At 36.8% G+C, this 15,809-nt stretch overlaps 1 protein-coding gene across 1 annotated transcript; it reads left to right on the forward strand.

The window, feature by feature from the left end:
- Positions 1 to 832: 832 nt before the first annotated feature.
- On the forward strand, positions 833 to 15,608 carry PHYH (phytanoyl-CoA 2-hydroxylase). Its single transcript, XM_074194106.1, has 9 exons — positions 833 to 1,210; positions 3,193 to 3,251; positions 3,983 to 4,093; positions 4,782 to 4,950; positions 8,096 to 8,177; positions 9,292 to 9,473; positions 9,955 to 10,104; positions 12,435 to 12,566; positions 14,414 to 15,608. Exons 1-9 carry the CDS (start codon positions 1,091 to 1,093, stop codon positions 14,465 to 14,467), a joined length of 1,059 nt encoding a protein of 352 aa, XP_074050207.1. The 5' UTR covers positions 833 to 1,090; the 3' UTR covers positions 14,468 to 15,608.
- Positions 15,609 to 15,809: the final 201 nt, after the last annotated feature.

Here is a 15,809-nt window from a genome sequence, read left to right on the forward strand (position 1 = left end):
GCTTAAGAAATGACTATTTGTCTTGAGAAATCTTTATTACCTATGTTTTTTTATAAAGATTTTATTTGTTTTGAGTTTTACAATTTTTCCCCTATTCTTGCTTCCCTCTCCCACCCCCCACAGAAGGCATTCTGTTAGTCTTTACATTGTTTCCATGGTATACATTGATCCAAAATGAATGTGATGAGGGAGAAATCATATCCCTAAGGAGGAAACATAAAGTATAAGAGAGAAAAATCAGACAATATGATATCAGCTTATTACCTATGTTAAACTTTAATTCCAGAGGTGAAGTTTTTTTGGGAAGGTGGGGTTATAAAAGGAAAAGAAAAAGGGCTTGAGGAGTGGCAGCCGGAGTTGTTGGACCCTGTGAGAATGATTTGGATCATGACAAAAATGAGCAAAGGCATATACGATTTTTTGGCAAAGGATGATGATGCACATGGAGTTTCTCCAGCCGACATCTGTCCATTTCCATTCAGGATTAAAAGGTAAAGCAGGTGGAGATAGGCGCTTCAAGACTGACCCAACTCTAGGGGCGGCAAGGTGGCCCAATGGATAGAGCACCCACACTGGAGTCAGGAGTACCTGAGTTCAAATCCGACCTCAGACACTTAATAATTACCAAGCCACTTAACCCTATTGCCTTGCCCCAAAACAACGACAACAACGACAACAACAACAACACAAAAAGACTGATCCAACTCTAGAGGTGGAAAGGGAAACCCACAGCTGCGCATCATCACACAGAGCTAGCAGGTGGCAGCAATCTGACGTGCTGGGCTAAGCCAGCAACCCTTTCATTTTCATTTACGGCTGCCAGTATATAAAAGTGAAAGTCCCTGGGACCTGTGAAGTTCGTCCTGGGCCGCTCGCAGAGCCCCGGAACCTTCCAGGCTCTTCCAGCTTCCCCTTTGTCCCAGAGCTCGGGCTCTGGCTGGGGGCCAGGGATCGGGGTGCGCCTGCGCTTCCTCTCTCTCTCTCTCTCTCTCCTGGGGAGGCGGAGCTGGGGAGCGGGTTAAGTAAAGGCCGAGACTGGGGCCCTGGTCTTAGTCCTACCCGGTGGGCTCCCCTCCTTCCTCCTGCGGGGATGGCAGCCTTGGCTCTGCGCGTCAAGGACGCGGGCCCAGCTGGCGGCTCGGCCACAGCCCGCCTCAGGATCCTGTTTGGACATCTCCAGGCCCGGGCGGCCCCGGCGGCCCCGGCGATCGTATCCTTCCTAAGGGCATCGCGCGTGGGCTAGCTCCCGGCGAAGGAGCCAGGGGCCCCGGCAGCCTGCGTAGGTGTGCGCCCTGGCTGGGCCAGCGTCCGCTCCGCGGCCTCCTGCCTCTGCCCTCTCTCTAAGTCTGCGCTGAAACCTCGGAGACGCTTTCCCTAGGCTTCAAGGGGAGAGGGAGGGGCATATTCGCGGCCACCTTCCGCTTCTGCCGGGGGTTTTATTTTGAGAAAATTTGTGTAGTTCCACAGGCCACAGAGTGCTGAGAAGGGCCCCTTGGTCACTCGCCACTGGTCTGTGCTGACTGGCGCTCTCTACTCGTGACCTCCAGGATTGTTTTGTATGCCCTGTTCCTCCACGACCTCTCTTGAGATTCTTTTATCTTCTTTCAGTGTAGCCTCACTGACTTGGAAGCACAGTCATTATTAAGTTCAATAGTCTTCTTTAGATCTTTTGTTGATGCTCTTACTAATTTCACTTTCCGATTGGCTGAAGTCCAATATTTTTTCTTGATCAAACTGAATGGTTCTTCGGAGTTTCCTAGATTAGAGGGAACCAGGATTCCCAATATGATCCCAGATTCTGCTATTCCTCGGTCCTTTTGTTGATCTCCTTTAGATGGTTCTCGATTCCCTTGTCCAGTTATCTTCTCTAGGAAATTGAGACTCAAAGTAGTGTAGTGACTTGCCTAACATGACGCAGTTTTAAAGATTGTGTGTATTTCTCTCCCATCTGGATATTTCAAGTTGTAGGTTTTGCCTCAGTAATTTTTTAAAGGAAGTATATGCACTCACTGGTTTCCATTGGCTTCCACTGTAATATTTTTGTTTCACAATAAATGAGACCTTACCCACTTAAATTCATTTATTTTTCTTATTTTCAATAGAAGAAATTTGAAGGAATAAATGGAAGGTGCCTGAATCATTTGACTTCCAAATCCTCAGTTTTCTCATCTGTAAAAGGTGGGTTTGGAATAGTTGGCCATTGAGGGCCCTTCCTACTCTAGGTATATGAGCTTAATTATTCACAATCTAACATTAACTTAGACAATGTCCCTATGACTTTTCTAGGAATCCCATTTCTTAGCACAGTTTTCCAAACACTGTAGATACTTAATAAATGATTGAATTGAATTTGTTGAAAATATTATGAAATTCAGATAACTTTTATAAGACTCAACATAAGGACTGCCTTTCTAAGCTTATTTAGTGATTAAGTCATGGAGTTAGAACCTTGTTAACTGGTGTTTCCTTTCCAGCTACTTTGTGTTCTGGGATTCAGTATTTTTCTTCTTTATTTTTTATTTTTTTTTCAGAGTCTGCCTAATTACTTTCAATTCTTGGCTCTTTACTCTCATTAAATTGGATACCAGATTTAGAGAGTAGTTATATCTCCTCATCTAGAAAGTCAAATATTTGGAACTTTGGGAAGGACATTATATATTCTTCAGGTTATTCAAAAGTAAATAATGTGGACTGAAAACTGGCTTTCTGTGTTCCATTCAAGGCCAAACTGAAGAGGTAGTATATAATGTAGAAGAATGAATATGGTATACCTGGAGGCCAGAAAGTCTATTTTGAATTCTCTGTGTGACTTAGTCTCATTCAATTCACATTTCTTTACCTTAATCCTTCATTAATTAAACAAATAGCATGGACTAGAATATCAGAGGTTCTTGACCTGGAGTTCATGAACTTGTTTTAAAAAACATTCTGCTAATTGTACTTTTTGTATCATTATTTTTGTAACATCTATTATTTGTACTTTATACTCCTATGTATTCTATTTTATGCTTTTAAAAAATATTCTGAGATAGGGCCCATAGACTTGGTGGACTGCCATAGAGACCATGACACAAAAAAAAGGTTAAAACCCTGGACTTCCATCTCTAAAGATAAAGTGAATGAACATGTTGTTAATGGGGAAAGATTTTTGCCTTTGAAGTATTATTTTATTTAACTTAATATGTATACTAGGCAGCTTACCCGACTTCATCTGTCATTGTACCTTCCAGTTTTCATCCTCAGAAATTCCAGTAAGTGCTGTTTTTGTTCATTCAAAAATATAATTCTATGTATATGACTGCAATTTATGTATTAGTTAATGCTAGGAGAACTAAGTAGCTCCTTGCCTGATTAGAATTTTTATTATAGGGGTGGCTAGGTGGTACAGTGGATAGAGCACTGGCCCTGGAGTCAGGAGTACCTGAGTTCAAATATGACCTCAGACACTTAATAATTACCTAGCTGTGTGGCCTTGGACAAACCACTTAACCCTGTTTGCCTTGCAAAAAAAAAAAAACAACTAAAAAATACAAAACAAAACAAAAAAAGAATTTTTATTATACATGATCTAAAATCATCAGACATTTTAATTGATATGGTAGTCTAACAACTTCACAGAAACTGTTTTCAGTTTGGTTGCCTAGAAATGACTTTAATTCAGAAGAGAGAGAGAAAATGTCACAAACTATGTTGTATGATGGCTATATCAATCAGAATTAATGAATATAATGTTGAAACCAGTCTGTGTCTTGATTATTTTAGTGTAGAAAGCACCAAATTATTTTTTCTTAAATTATTTTTGAAAAAGGGATTCCCTGATTTTCATGGAATGCATTTAATATAATCTTATAATTCACATCTAGCCAAAATGAAAATACATGAAGTTCAAAATTACTGATGTGCTCTCCTCCCTTCCTCTCCCTGTTTTCTGATGACCTCTTCTCCCCCACCACCCCTTCTCTCCCTCCACCTTCCCTCATAGGTTTACAGTGGATAATAATGTCTTAACTCTAGAACAAAGACAATTTTATGAGGATAATGGTTTCCTGATCATAAAAAACCTAGTGTCTGATGCAGATATTCAACACTATAGGTATAGTATTTCCATTTTATTATTTTATTAAAAAAATATAGCACAAATGGAATAAAGATTACTATCATTAATAGGTTGTCCAGCTTTTCTGAAGTTCTTTATAGTTTGGGATTAAAACATCTAGTGTGAAAAAATGTCTCTCAGTAACAACACTGTAGGTACTTTACCACCAATATCTATAGTCATTTTGGCCCTGGTGGTAGATTTCAGTTCTGATTCTATTAAATGAATGTGATAACAGGAGACAGCAAAGATAGCTACCATTTTCTTTCTCAGTCTTGGTATCATTTCTATTTGGGATTGGATGCAGATGTTTTTGTTTGTCCTTCATTCTCAGAGAGGATCATGATATCAAGGAGGTGATACCACGACATGAAAGTGAATTGGATTTAATTGAGAAAGGGCTGTTTAAAGTCACCAGTTTCACTTTCTCCTCCAAAGTTATCTGGATTCATTGGCAAAAGATAGATCAGGATGACTAGAGATGGCCCCAGATGCATTGGGAGACTTTGACCTTTTTAAGCTAAGGTCTACAGATAAGCTTTGGTAAAGGCTCCTTGAAAGCATCCTAAATATATCTGCTAGAATGGCATCTTTGAGTAGGTTCTGTTAGTAAGCAGTTTTGTGTTAAGATGTTAATTCTGTGTCATTTCAAAGGATGATAGCATCTTCAATTTGATTTGTCCAGGGATCAATTTGAAAAGATCTGCAGAAAGGAAGTGAATGTCCCAGGACTACACATCATGAAGGATGTGACCATGGCAAAATCAGATGTTTCTCCAAGTGAGAAAATAATTACGAAAATCCAGAATTTTCAGAATGATGAAGAACTCTTCAGCTACTGCACCCTGCCTCAGGTTAAAAGCTTTGTCTTGTTTTATTTTTATTTTTAAAAAAAGAGTTTATTATTTTTAAAAAATGTGTTGCTTACAATTTTTGTTATCTATTTTCTTTTCCTGGATCTGAACCCCTTTACAACAATGGTCCTAGACTTCATTGTTGCTGGGGGAATATTCTATGATGGAGGAAAATAGCAACTTTTTTACCAGAAAGAATGCTGAACCTAGGATGAGGAGCAAACTAAGTTAGAATCTCAACTGCCACTCTTATTAGCTTTGTATTTAGTCTTCCTGAATCTTGTTTTCTTTTTTGGTAAAATGGTACTCCCTTTCTCACAGGAATGGAATAGGAAAAAAATGTTTTATTAACTTTAAAGCACTAAAAACTCAAGTTTTATTATCGACTTAGGGACTTCCATAACTTTCTGAACTGTCACCAGAGGAAGGAAAGAAGATATTATGGTTTGCCTTGGGTAAGCATGATTAGCTTAATATTTGTAATGACTTTTGATTTTTTAATTTTTCATTTAATTAATAAGCATTTATTTTCTTTCCCTTCCCATTTAAAAGAGAAAAGCAAAACCATTATGATAAAAATGCATAGTCCAACAAAACAAATTCCTTCATTGCTCATGTCTAAAAAAAAATTCATGTAGCGTTTTGAATATATCTCCTTTCAGTCAGGAGGTCTTTCTATGATTTGAAATCATATGTCTATGGACAAGTCATTAAGCCTTTGAGAGCCTGAATTTCCCTATCTATAAAATAGGTAATAATACTATTTATTTTACCTAATAAGACTGTTGTCAAAAAAAGTGCATTATAATTCCTCATGTTCCCTATCTCTCAATAAGCATTTGTTAGGTCCATTCTATAGGCCAGACATTCTATATGTCAGAAACAAATATAGAAAACAAACTCCTTCCTCTGAAGCAGTTTCTATTCTTTCAGGGAAGATAACATACTTCTACAAGTATATGCAAGGTAATTTTGGAGGAAACAGTAGCCACAGCAGCAGGAAGACTGAAGGGAATTCATACTGAGTTTTAGGAGTTTTTAAAAAGAAAAAAAAATTTTTTACAAGGCAGTGGGGTTAAGTGATTTGTCCAAGGTCACACAGCTAGGTAATTATCAAGTGTGAGGCCGAATTTAAACTCTATCCACTGGTGCTCTATCCACTCTGCCATCTAGCTGCCCCTTCAACTGAGTTTTGAAGGAAACTGGGGATTCTAAGCAGGGGAGATAACACAGAAATACATTAATTGTCATAATAATGAAAAGTCATTAATGGCAGTGGGGGGAAAGAACCCTTTGTCTGTAGTAAAGAACAAAGTAAAACAGATCTAAGGTCTACCACACATTGCAGACTTGTATAACCCTTCTTTTTTTTTAATTCAGTTGACTGCCCTTTTATCTCCTTCTATGCCTTCCTCCCCTCCTCTTACATTAGCAAATTCAAATCAGTTTGGTTTTAGAATTTCATGATAGGTTTTAAAATAACTGGAGACATTCTTGATGATACAAAGCCAAGTCTGTGTATCACTAAGTAAAGACTGACAGCAATAATTGCTCTACTCTGACTTGTTACCACAGTGGACTGATGGAAAGTTCCTTGCTTTATGCAATCACCATCTTACATGATAAAAAAGGGTTAAAAGGTTAAAATACAACTAGTCAAAAGTAGAATAGAAGGACCAGGAGAATAGCATGCACAATGATTACCAAATGTGCTTGGAAAGATCAACAAGGAATTATGTATTATGATGATGATGTGCTAATTTATGGAGTTTGAATTATACCACAGCAACAAAATAATTGAAGCTGATTTTGTCATTGCTAATTTAATTCTGTTATGTAATTCTTAGTTCAGAGCCATTAGGTAGTATACTAGATAGTATCAGGCCTAGAATTGGGAAGACTCATCTTCCTGAGTTCAAATCTAACCTCAGACACTTAGGTAAGTGTGTGTGTGTGTGTGTGTGTGTATTTGGGTAAGTCATTTAATTCTTTTTGCCTCAGTTTCTCATTTTTAAAAAGACGCTAGAGAAGGAAATCTCAAGCCATTCCAATATTTCTGCCAAGAAAACCCCAAATCACAGAGGGGTTGGACATGATTGAAATGTCTGAACAATAACAACAATTTTATATTCACTATTTAATTATAATGATTGAATCTAATACCAAAAAGAGATATGAGATGACACTTCTCCCCTATTCAGAAGTGGGAGACCATGGGTATGTTGTACTATGGATCATGTCAGACTTTCTTACTATCTTATTTAGTTGTTTTGTGCAATTTTTTTCCATTCTTTATTACAAGGGATCAATCTTGAAAATGAGATAGAAGAATACAGTGGGAAATACAGACAATATAAAAACAAAAGATGTGAATAAAAATTTATTTAAAAAAGTAAAATTCCTTGCCCCCTCCTGCCTACTCTATTTCAACCCTGAGTTTTTTTTTTAATGGAAGTCTTGTTTGTAACACCCATAGCTTTTCTTTTTTTTTTTTAAGTTTTTTTTTTTTGCAAGGCAAAGGGGGTTAAGTGGCTTGCCCAAGGCCACACAGCTAGGTAATTATTAAGTGTCTGAGACCGTATTTGAACCCAGGTACTCCTGACTCCAGGGCCGGTGCTTTATCCACTACACCACCTAGCTGCCCCTAACTTTTCAAAGAAGTACAAAAATATATCTTGGAGTCAAATAGACATTTTGGGAGGGATCTTTTTTTTTTTATTGGAGCTTGAAAATCACTTCACACATTTACAAACTTTGTGACTCAGTGTGATACAATGGAGAGAAGACTGTTCTTGGAGTCAGGAATACTTGAGCTAAAGTCCTGACTTAAACTCATGTTAGCTTGTGTGATCCTAGACAAATTCCTTAACTTCTCTCATTTTCCTCATCTGTCAGATGAAGAAAATGGACTCCATGGCTTCTAAGGTTCCTTTCAGATCTAAATCTATAATCTTAAATTATTCAAATTCTCTGAGACTTGGTTTCTTCATCTTTAAAGTGGGAATAATAATAGACTTTACCTCACTGGTTGGAATATGATCCATTGACATTTTCTTTTGGATTTAAAGAGGATAGTTGAGACTTAACTCTGTGCTATGATGGTTGCCTCTGATTTCTCATTAACTCTTTCCTCCACCTCTTTCAGATTGTTAAATATGTTGAGTGTTTCACTGGACCCAATATCATGGCTATGCATACAATGCTGATAAACAAGCCACCAGATTCTGGTAAAGGGTTTTTATTTATATTAAGGGTTAGTTGGTGGGGTCCTGCAGATTGGAACTGAGCAAATATAAACTAGTTGTATTGTAAGAATTAAGGTAAAGTCAGTATCCTTACCCACACACAGTGAAGCAGTTAGTCAACAAACCTTAATTTGGGCCACATCTGTGTCCTTTTAATTACAATTCTAAATGACTTACATTATGATAAAATCAAGTATGACAATCTCAGATATTTATCCATGACTGTTATTAATTTCCTTAGGATTAATAGGATAGGAAGTGCTTGTCTTCCCTAGTCCACTCATTTGATTCATGATTTCATTGGGAAAGACACTACCTTCAACCAAAGGCAGGATCACAATATTTATATAGCTTCATAGTTCTTCAGGAGAATTGTTATGGCCAAAAATCTGTCTTGTGGCCGACCTAGTGACGAGGCTCTCTAGCTGACTTAGATAGGCTAGTCCCTGTATGTTAGGCACACAGGATCCATTCTTGTTCCATTCTCAAAGAGCCTTTCTTGTTTTGGTAACACTCATCAGAGCTTATTCTCCATTGGTATCTCTTTTTAGAGCCTAGGCTCCCTTCTACACTATAATGAGACATTGGAATAGGTAGAAAGCAGAATAGATCCTATTCCATCACTATTAACAACCTAGCCTGTGAAAAGATGGCTCAGAGAGTTAAAAGTGATCAGGCAAATCCTCACTGCAGAGACTATCCAAGGACATTAGTTGTCCCAAGAAGGAAGAGACTAGAAGCTGAGGGTGGACTTCACCAATTATGCTGAACCCAGAGACAAATTTAGTGGGATTTACATATGTCATCAAAGCATGCAATATTACTGATAATAGCTTCTGTACCTCCCCATCAAATAACATTCTCTTAAAATCTGGTGGTGCCTGGCCACATTTCCCTATTCAGCATCATGCTGATATATCTGGTATTTGAAGTCAAGTCTCATTGAAAGACCTCTGAAATACTTAACCTAAGCTGATTGTTATTCCCATGATTATATTTCTTTATTGTAGTAGTAATATAGGCTATTTATGTAGGGAAAGCTGAGGAGTTCTGAGATTACAGCCTCTTCTAACAGATGGCTTGGGTTCTGTTTCAGGTAAGAAGACTTCTCGCCACCCCATGCATCAGGACCTGCACTACTTCCCATTCAGGCCTCCCAATTCCATTGTCTGTGCTTGGACTGCCATGGAACATATTGATAGAAACAATGGCTGTCTGGTTGCATTACCTGGCACCCACAAGAACAACTTGAAACCACATGATTATCCTAAATGGGAGGTAGGTCTGACTATTGAAAGCATGCAAAAATAGAGCAAGAAAAATTAATAAAATTTATCTTTATAAGATATCTTTCTTTGAAAATATATGACAAGGGGCAGCTAGGTGGTGCAGTGGATAGAGCACTGGCCCTGGAGTCAGGAGTACCTGAGTTCAAATCCAGCCTCAGACACTTAATAATTGCCTAGATGTGTGGCTTTGGGGCAAGCCACTTAACCCCAGTGCTTTGTGAAAACCTGGAGTGAGGAGGACCTGAGTTCAAATTTGGTATCAGACACTTAATACTTAGCTGTGTGACCCCTATTGCCTTGCAAAAAAATACATGACAAGTGAAAGGCCTCTTGGCCAAAAAACATTATTCTGAATTTTGAAGAAAAAATTAAAGAAAAAATTAAAAGACTATTATTTTCTCATTCCAAGTCATTGGTTTGATTTATTTTACTTTTTCTAAGTCTAAAACATGGTTTGTTTTATATTCAAGGGGGGAGTTAATATTATGTTCCATGGTATCCAAGACTATGATCCAAACCAACCCAGAACTCATCTTGTGATGGAAAAAGGAGATACTGTTTTTTTCCATCCTCTGCTTATTCATGGATCTGGAAGAAATAAAACTCAAGGGTTCCGGAAGGTAACAAACAATAAGCTCTCTCCCAACTGCAAATGGATTTGTAAATCCAATTTTAGAATAACATTCCAAGTCTATATGAACACTGATTATAATTATAAGGTGTCAAAAGTGAAAAATTTAGTCTGTTTTATTGACAAGTAAGCTTATTCTCTTATTTTTAATTAATAAAGAATTAATTCATATGGATGTCACACTGACAGGTATTCATTTCCTCAGAAAAAATCTTATTTTATTTCTGTTTTGCATTTCATATTTGGCATATGCTGCAAATAATACATGATATCATCACCAAAACATAAGAAAATAATCTGGAATTTTTATAAGATATCACTTCTCTCCTGCTCTTGTGTTCTAGTCCAATTAACTATCTCTCTGTTCTTCACATTCATCATTCCATCTCCCATCTTGATTATTCTCCATACCTAAAATGCACTTTTTCTTCACCTCTGCCTCATAGAATCCCTCTTCCTGTCTTCTTCATGGACTTTCTCTGAATATCACTCTCTCTCCAACTGCTCCTATCCTCCTTCTCAAACTTCCTTGAATTTGGTAAATTTGAATATACTCTCTTAAATAGATATTGAATTTATTTGTATTTATTTAATATACATACATATAAATATATACTACTTATATTTATACACATATACATATGCACAATTATATAGGGCCTCTCAAAAGTCTTAGACTAGGGCTTAAAACTTTTGGGACACTCTATATATATCCTTGTTATCTCTCATTAGACTATACCAGTTAACTTACAGTTAAACTGCAACAGACTGTAGCTGATTGTGAGTATATTTGTATTCTCACTAAGACAGTCAGTCAGCAGGCATTGTGTTTTACTGGGGACATACACAAAAAAGACAAAAGATATGCCTAGCACATTGAAGATACTTAATGAATACTTCCAATCCTTTGATTTGGGCAGCTTGAATAAACAGAACCAAAGACCAAAGAAAAGGCAATGTATTTCTCCAGTGTTCTAGGAGATCTGTGTGGGTGTCTTGCCTCTCAAAGAGGTAGACTTGCCACTCCTTTTTACTTTAATAGATGGTTTTATGATTTCCTGTGGTCAAAAATAAATCATTATCTGGTTTATCATTGAATTCACTACTGGCCCACTTTGTGGTGATAGATTTCTCTTGAGCTTAGCTCTAGACTGTTCCTCAAGCAACCTCTTCCTGGTTCCTTGTTTGAAATTTTTCTACCTTGTATTCTTCTGATATGAATTTTAAGAAACCCACCAATGAGACTTCAGAGCAGGACTTTACTATTTTTACTTGGGGGAAAAAAGGTATTTTTAAATGCCTAAAGTTCCATGAATAACCTTGATGTAGGTCTCTGAAATATTTCTGACAGAGAGGAAATTCATCCCTGGAGGTGATGATTACTCCTACCACACTAAAAAAAATTCTTATAATGTTTTACTATAGCCTGTTGGATTCAGATTCTCATTCTCATTTCCTAGGTGCAGGCAAGAGTTCACAATTTGCATTTATTTCTACCAGAGAGAAGAAATATTGGCATCATTAATAGGTGTTGATTGTAATAGAAATTTAAGTATTCCTTTAATCTGGTGGCATATTTATCATTTTCCAATAGAGCATCTGGATTGTTATTATCCTTATTGCCACTTAAATAAACATCTATTGTAACTAAGTGAGATAACTTCATGACTAAGAGAATAATAGGCTTATAATTTTGGAGATGGAAGAGGATTAGAGACCAGCAAGGTCAAACCTACTCATTTTGCCGATGAAGAAACTGAGGCCTAGATAATTATAACTTTCCCAAAGTAGTGCAATTAGTAGGTGACAGAACTGGGATTCAAACCTACAATTTCTAACTACAAATCCAACATTCTTCCCACTACATTAAGCCCAAATTCAAAAACAAACCAAATACTTATCAAACATGGACCTTGTACAGGTCCTATGCTAGGTCTTTGGGAAATCTAAAGAAAAAAGCAAAACAATCCCTGCCTTCAAAGAACTTACATTCTCTTGGTAAGTGTTTTTAAGGAGATTGAGGGAATTTTTCAAGCTGAGAACACTGAGACAATGAAAACTGTTAAGAATAAGCAAACTGTGCAAATAGATACCCAATCCTTTCAGTTCTTTTAGGAGAAAGAATGACGTAGGTAATTTATAACTGCTTTATTTTTAAAATTAGCCTGCAGGGGCAGGCAAAATTGTAAAGTTCTTGTTGAAGGATGTAAATGTAGTCCAGGTTTGAAGCTAAGTACTTGATTGTGTAGTTAATTTATTGCCCCTTAGAGCTAGTGATAATTGGATTTCTTTTTATATTAATTGGTCTAATGTATACAGGCAATTTCCTGTCACTATGCCAGTTCTGATTGCTACTACATTGATGTAAAAGGAACTAGTCAAGAAAACATTGGAAAGGAAATCATAAGCATAGCAGAAAGAAAGTATGGTGTCACCAATATCCCATTTGAGGTAAGTTTGTACAAAATGAAAATGTAAGAACTCTTGGGTTTTTTCCCCCTTTCTTTAAAAAAAGGAAGGTAACTCTGGATGGCATTTAATTTAGATGTAGATGGCTATATTAAGTTGTCCTGTCCTTTGATGGTAACATTATTAATACATCCAATGGCCAATCTAATAATGATGATGGAAGCATCGTGATGTAAAGTGATTTTCTTGGTATATTTTTTTAACATTTTTCTCATGGAAGTGGCAGTTCAGGATAGGGTGTATAGAGCTATATTAAGTTCTGCCTCTATCATCTGCTGACTGTGATTCTAGACAAGTACCATAGCCTTTTTTTTTCAGGTTTTTTTTTGCAAGGCAAATGGGGTTAAGTGGCTTGCCCAAGGCCACACAGCTAGGTAATTATTAAGTGTCTGAGACCGGATTTGAACCCAGGTTCTCCTGACTCCAAGGCCGGTGCTTTATCCACTATGCCACCTAGCTGCCCCTGTAGCCTTTTGATATTCTAGGTAGCTCTCTAAGACTTTAAGCTGAAGAGAAGTTATTGACTTTGTAGAGAGATTTCCTAATCTGAAAATTACCTGTACCAATAAAATGACACTTTTATTCCCTGTCCCATCCTATGAAGCTAACTGCTGCCCTTTGTAATGTTGTTTCACCTAACTTGCATTTTTCTCGTTCCTTCTACCTCTGCCTTGAGATTCCTACCAAGTCTCTTTTCTGCTCTGTCTTACCCTTTTCATTATAAGTTCTGGAACCCTCAATAGGTCATTAACAAACTTCTCTTCAGCGAGATATAGTTTTCTTCCTTATCTCTTTTAATAGGTCTATTTTTGTTTTCCTTTGTCTGAGATCATGATAGCTATCCCCTCCTTTTTTTTGCTTCAACTGAAGCATAATAGATTCTGATCCAGCCCCTTATCTTTACTCTGTGTGTTTCTCTGTGTTTCAAACGTGTTTCTTGTAAACAACCTATTGTAAGATTCTGATTTTTAATCCATTCTGAAATCTAGGTTTTTCCCTGCTCTTATTTCTCTCAGCTCTAATATTTGATTAAGTATCCAAAGCAGGGTTTAAACTCAGACTTTCACAACTTCAAGTTTAATATTTTATACATTGGGCTATGAGGTGCTACTCACTATTGAATGTATCTTCTATCATATCTACCAATATAAGGAGCTAGGAAATGGCAAATTCCTTGCTCCTTATTTCCATAAATAGACCCTTTCTCAAGGAATTCAATATCTGAGTCACAGAGTCTTCTCCATTTCAGCCCCAACCTTAAATTTGGGGACTGCAGAATGCACAAACACTCTGACTTTCAACCCCCTCGATTTATGTTCTATATTCCCCTCTCTACCTACAGGGATGACTTTACCATTGATTTCATCCTTACCCATGGCTGTGCTCCCTCACAATAAAAAAAACCCCACTGAAATTTCTATTAAACCCTCCTATCATTTCCAACTCTGGCCTGCCTTTGCTCTCTTTAGAACTCTCAGTCCCTCTATAACTCTATTAATTATCTCTCTTTTGCTTTCATTTTCTTCTTTTCATTGTTGTTCCTATATTTGGCTCTTCACAATATCTGCACAATATCCTTCCCTTGTTGGGGTCCAGTGAAAAGATTTCTAGATTGAGAGTTAGAGTACTTGCCACTTAATACATTTACTACCTCTATGGTCTTAGGCTTAATATTTTATTTCTCTTGGTCTCAGTTTCCTTCTTTTTAATATGAGCAAGCTGAACTAAATGAACCTTTTTAGTTCTTGATGACATTAGAATTTATTTTATTTACTAACCCAGTACAGTTATTCAAGAACTTAAACTTTCTGTTTGGGTTCATTTTTTAGGAAACTTGGAAAATTCGAGCACGGCTTGTGAAAGGAAAAAAAATCAATCTTTGAAGTATTCCTCAAAAGTCAATTCCAGATGCCTACAAAGAATATTTTTATATGAGGAATGACCCTTGTTATCTTATACTAATATGAAAAAGCACTTGTTGTATGTGGTATTGTCTGCATTGATTGATACTGTTCTGACAGATACAAAGACTAAATTGTGTAATATATAAAAAGCTTAACTTGGTTTCACAACTGTGAAAAATGCCTTTGTATTTTCAGAGTAATCCAAGTCTTCAAAAAAAAAGGAGCAGGAAATTATCAAAGCATCTCTTAACCAAAAGAAACCATACTGAGTTCCAAATCTTTGTAATTATAAATTCCTTAGGGACCAGTAAAAAGTGATGGCTGATTGCTTTGATAGGGAAAATCTATTGCAGGTACTTCTTTAGGGAGGCAAAGGATAAGAATTTGTTCTAAGAAGATAATACTTTAATTAGTGGAAGATTGTGAATAAAGAGTACGGGAAAGACATGCCTCATTCTATAGACTATAATCAAATCATATCCATCCCCTGTTTCCTCTTAATAAACTGGATTTCATTTATTTCTTTCTCTTCTTCTGCCCTAAAGAAGAGTAGGATAATATCCTCTGATGATTATCTTTGTATTCTTTTCAGGCAAGAGAACTGAAAAATCTTTATATCTAGGACTGATATTAGGATTAAGTAATAGGAAGCTTATAAGATCATTTTGCTTTTAGATCAAAGTAAATCACCTGTGGTGATTTCCTGTCACTGATCTTCATGTTTCCAGTTTTTCCTCACTTAGGAAACCAGGTAAAGGTAGGTAGGAGCCATGTTTCCCATTCATTTGTCAATTAGGGTGAGATCATTGCCTAATATTAAAACAGGAAACAGAAGGCTATAGTAGACTTCTCCCACCTTCTCATTTCTTGCCATGTAAGTAAAAGGCATATTTCCTTGACATTTCTCTGGATTCCAATGGTACACCTACTTTAAGCCTATGATACCCCCCAGCAATGTGTTGGATGAAGGCATTTGAGTGACAGGAGCCAATATGAGGAATATAAATGTGAACTAGATGTACCAATGTCTCACTCTGGAATACTGAATTCTAACCAGTTTATGCCAATATTTGAACAAAGATGTTTTGAAATAAAGTTAAATAGTAGGGGTAAAAGTAAATGTTGTGGTTATTTTTCATGATACTATATTATATGGTTCCATCTGCTTGGAGAATAGTCCTGGGATATCAGTATCTTCTTCCATGTCAAAATCACTTTTTAAAAATTTGTCATCTTTTGCTTTTATTTCTTTTACTTTCAAATAATTCCTCCCCCTCACTTCCTTAGGGAACCATTTTAAGTATCAAAGAATGAAAAATGA

This window comes from Macrotis lagotis, chromosome 7, assembly GCF_037893015.1.
Source record: "Macrotis lagotis isolate mMagLag1 chromosome 7, bilby.v1.9.chrom.fasta, whole genome shotgun sequence".
NCBI classification, from domain to species: domain Eukaryota; kingdom Metazoa; phylum Chordata; class Mammalia; order Peramelemorphia; family Peramelidae; genus Macrotis; species Macrotis lagotis.

Excerpts from the sequence above, each read along its gene's own strand:
- PHYH (XM_074194106.1), top strand. The coding sequence starts at position 1,091 with ATGGCAGCCTTGGCTCTGCGCGTCAAGGACGCGGGCCCAGCTGGCGGC. Across the intron at positions 3,252-3,982 it reads TTTCATCCTCAGAAATTCCA|GTTTACAGTGGATAATAATG; the intron begins GTAAGTGCTGTT and ends CTTCCCTCATAG. Across the intron at positions 4,951-8,095 it reads GCTACTGCACCCTGCCTCAG|ATTGTTAAATATGTTGAGTG; the intron begins GTTAAAAGCTTT and ends CACCTCTTTCAG.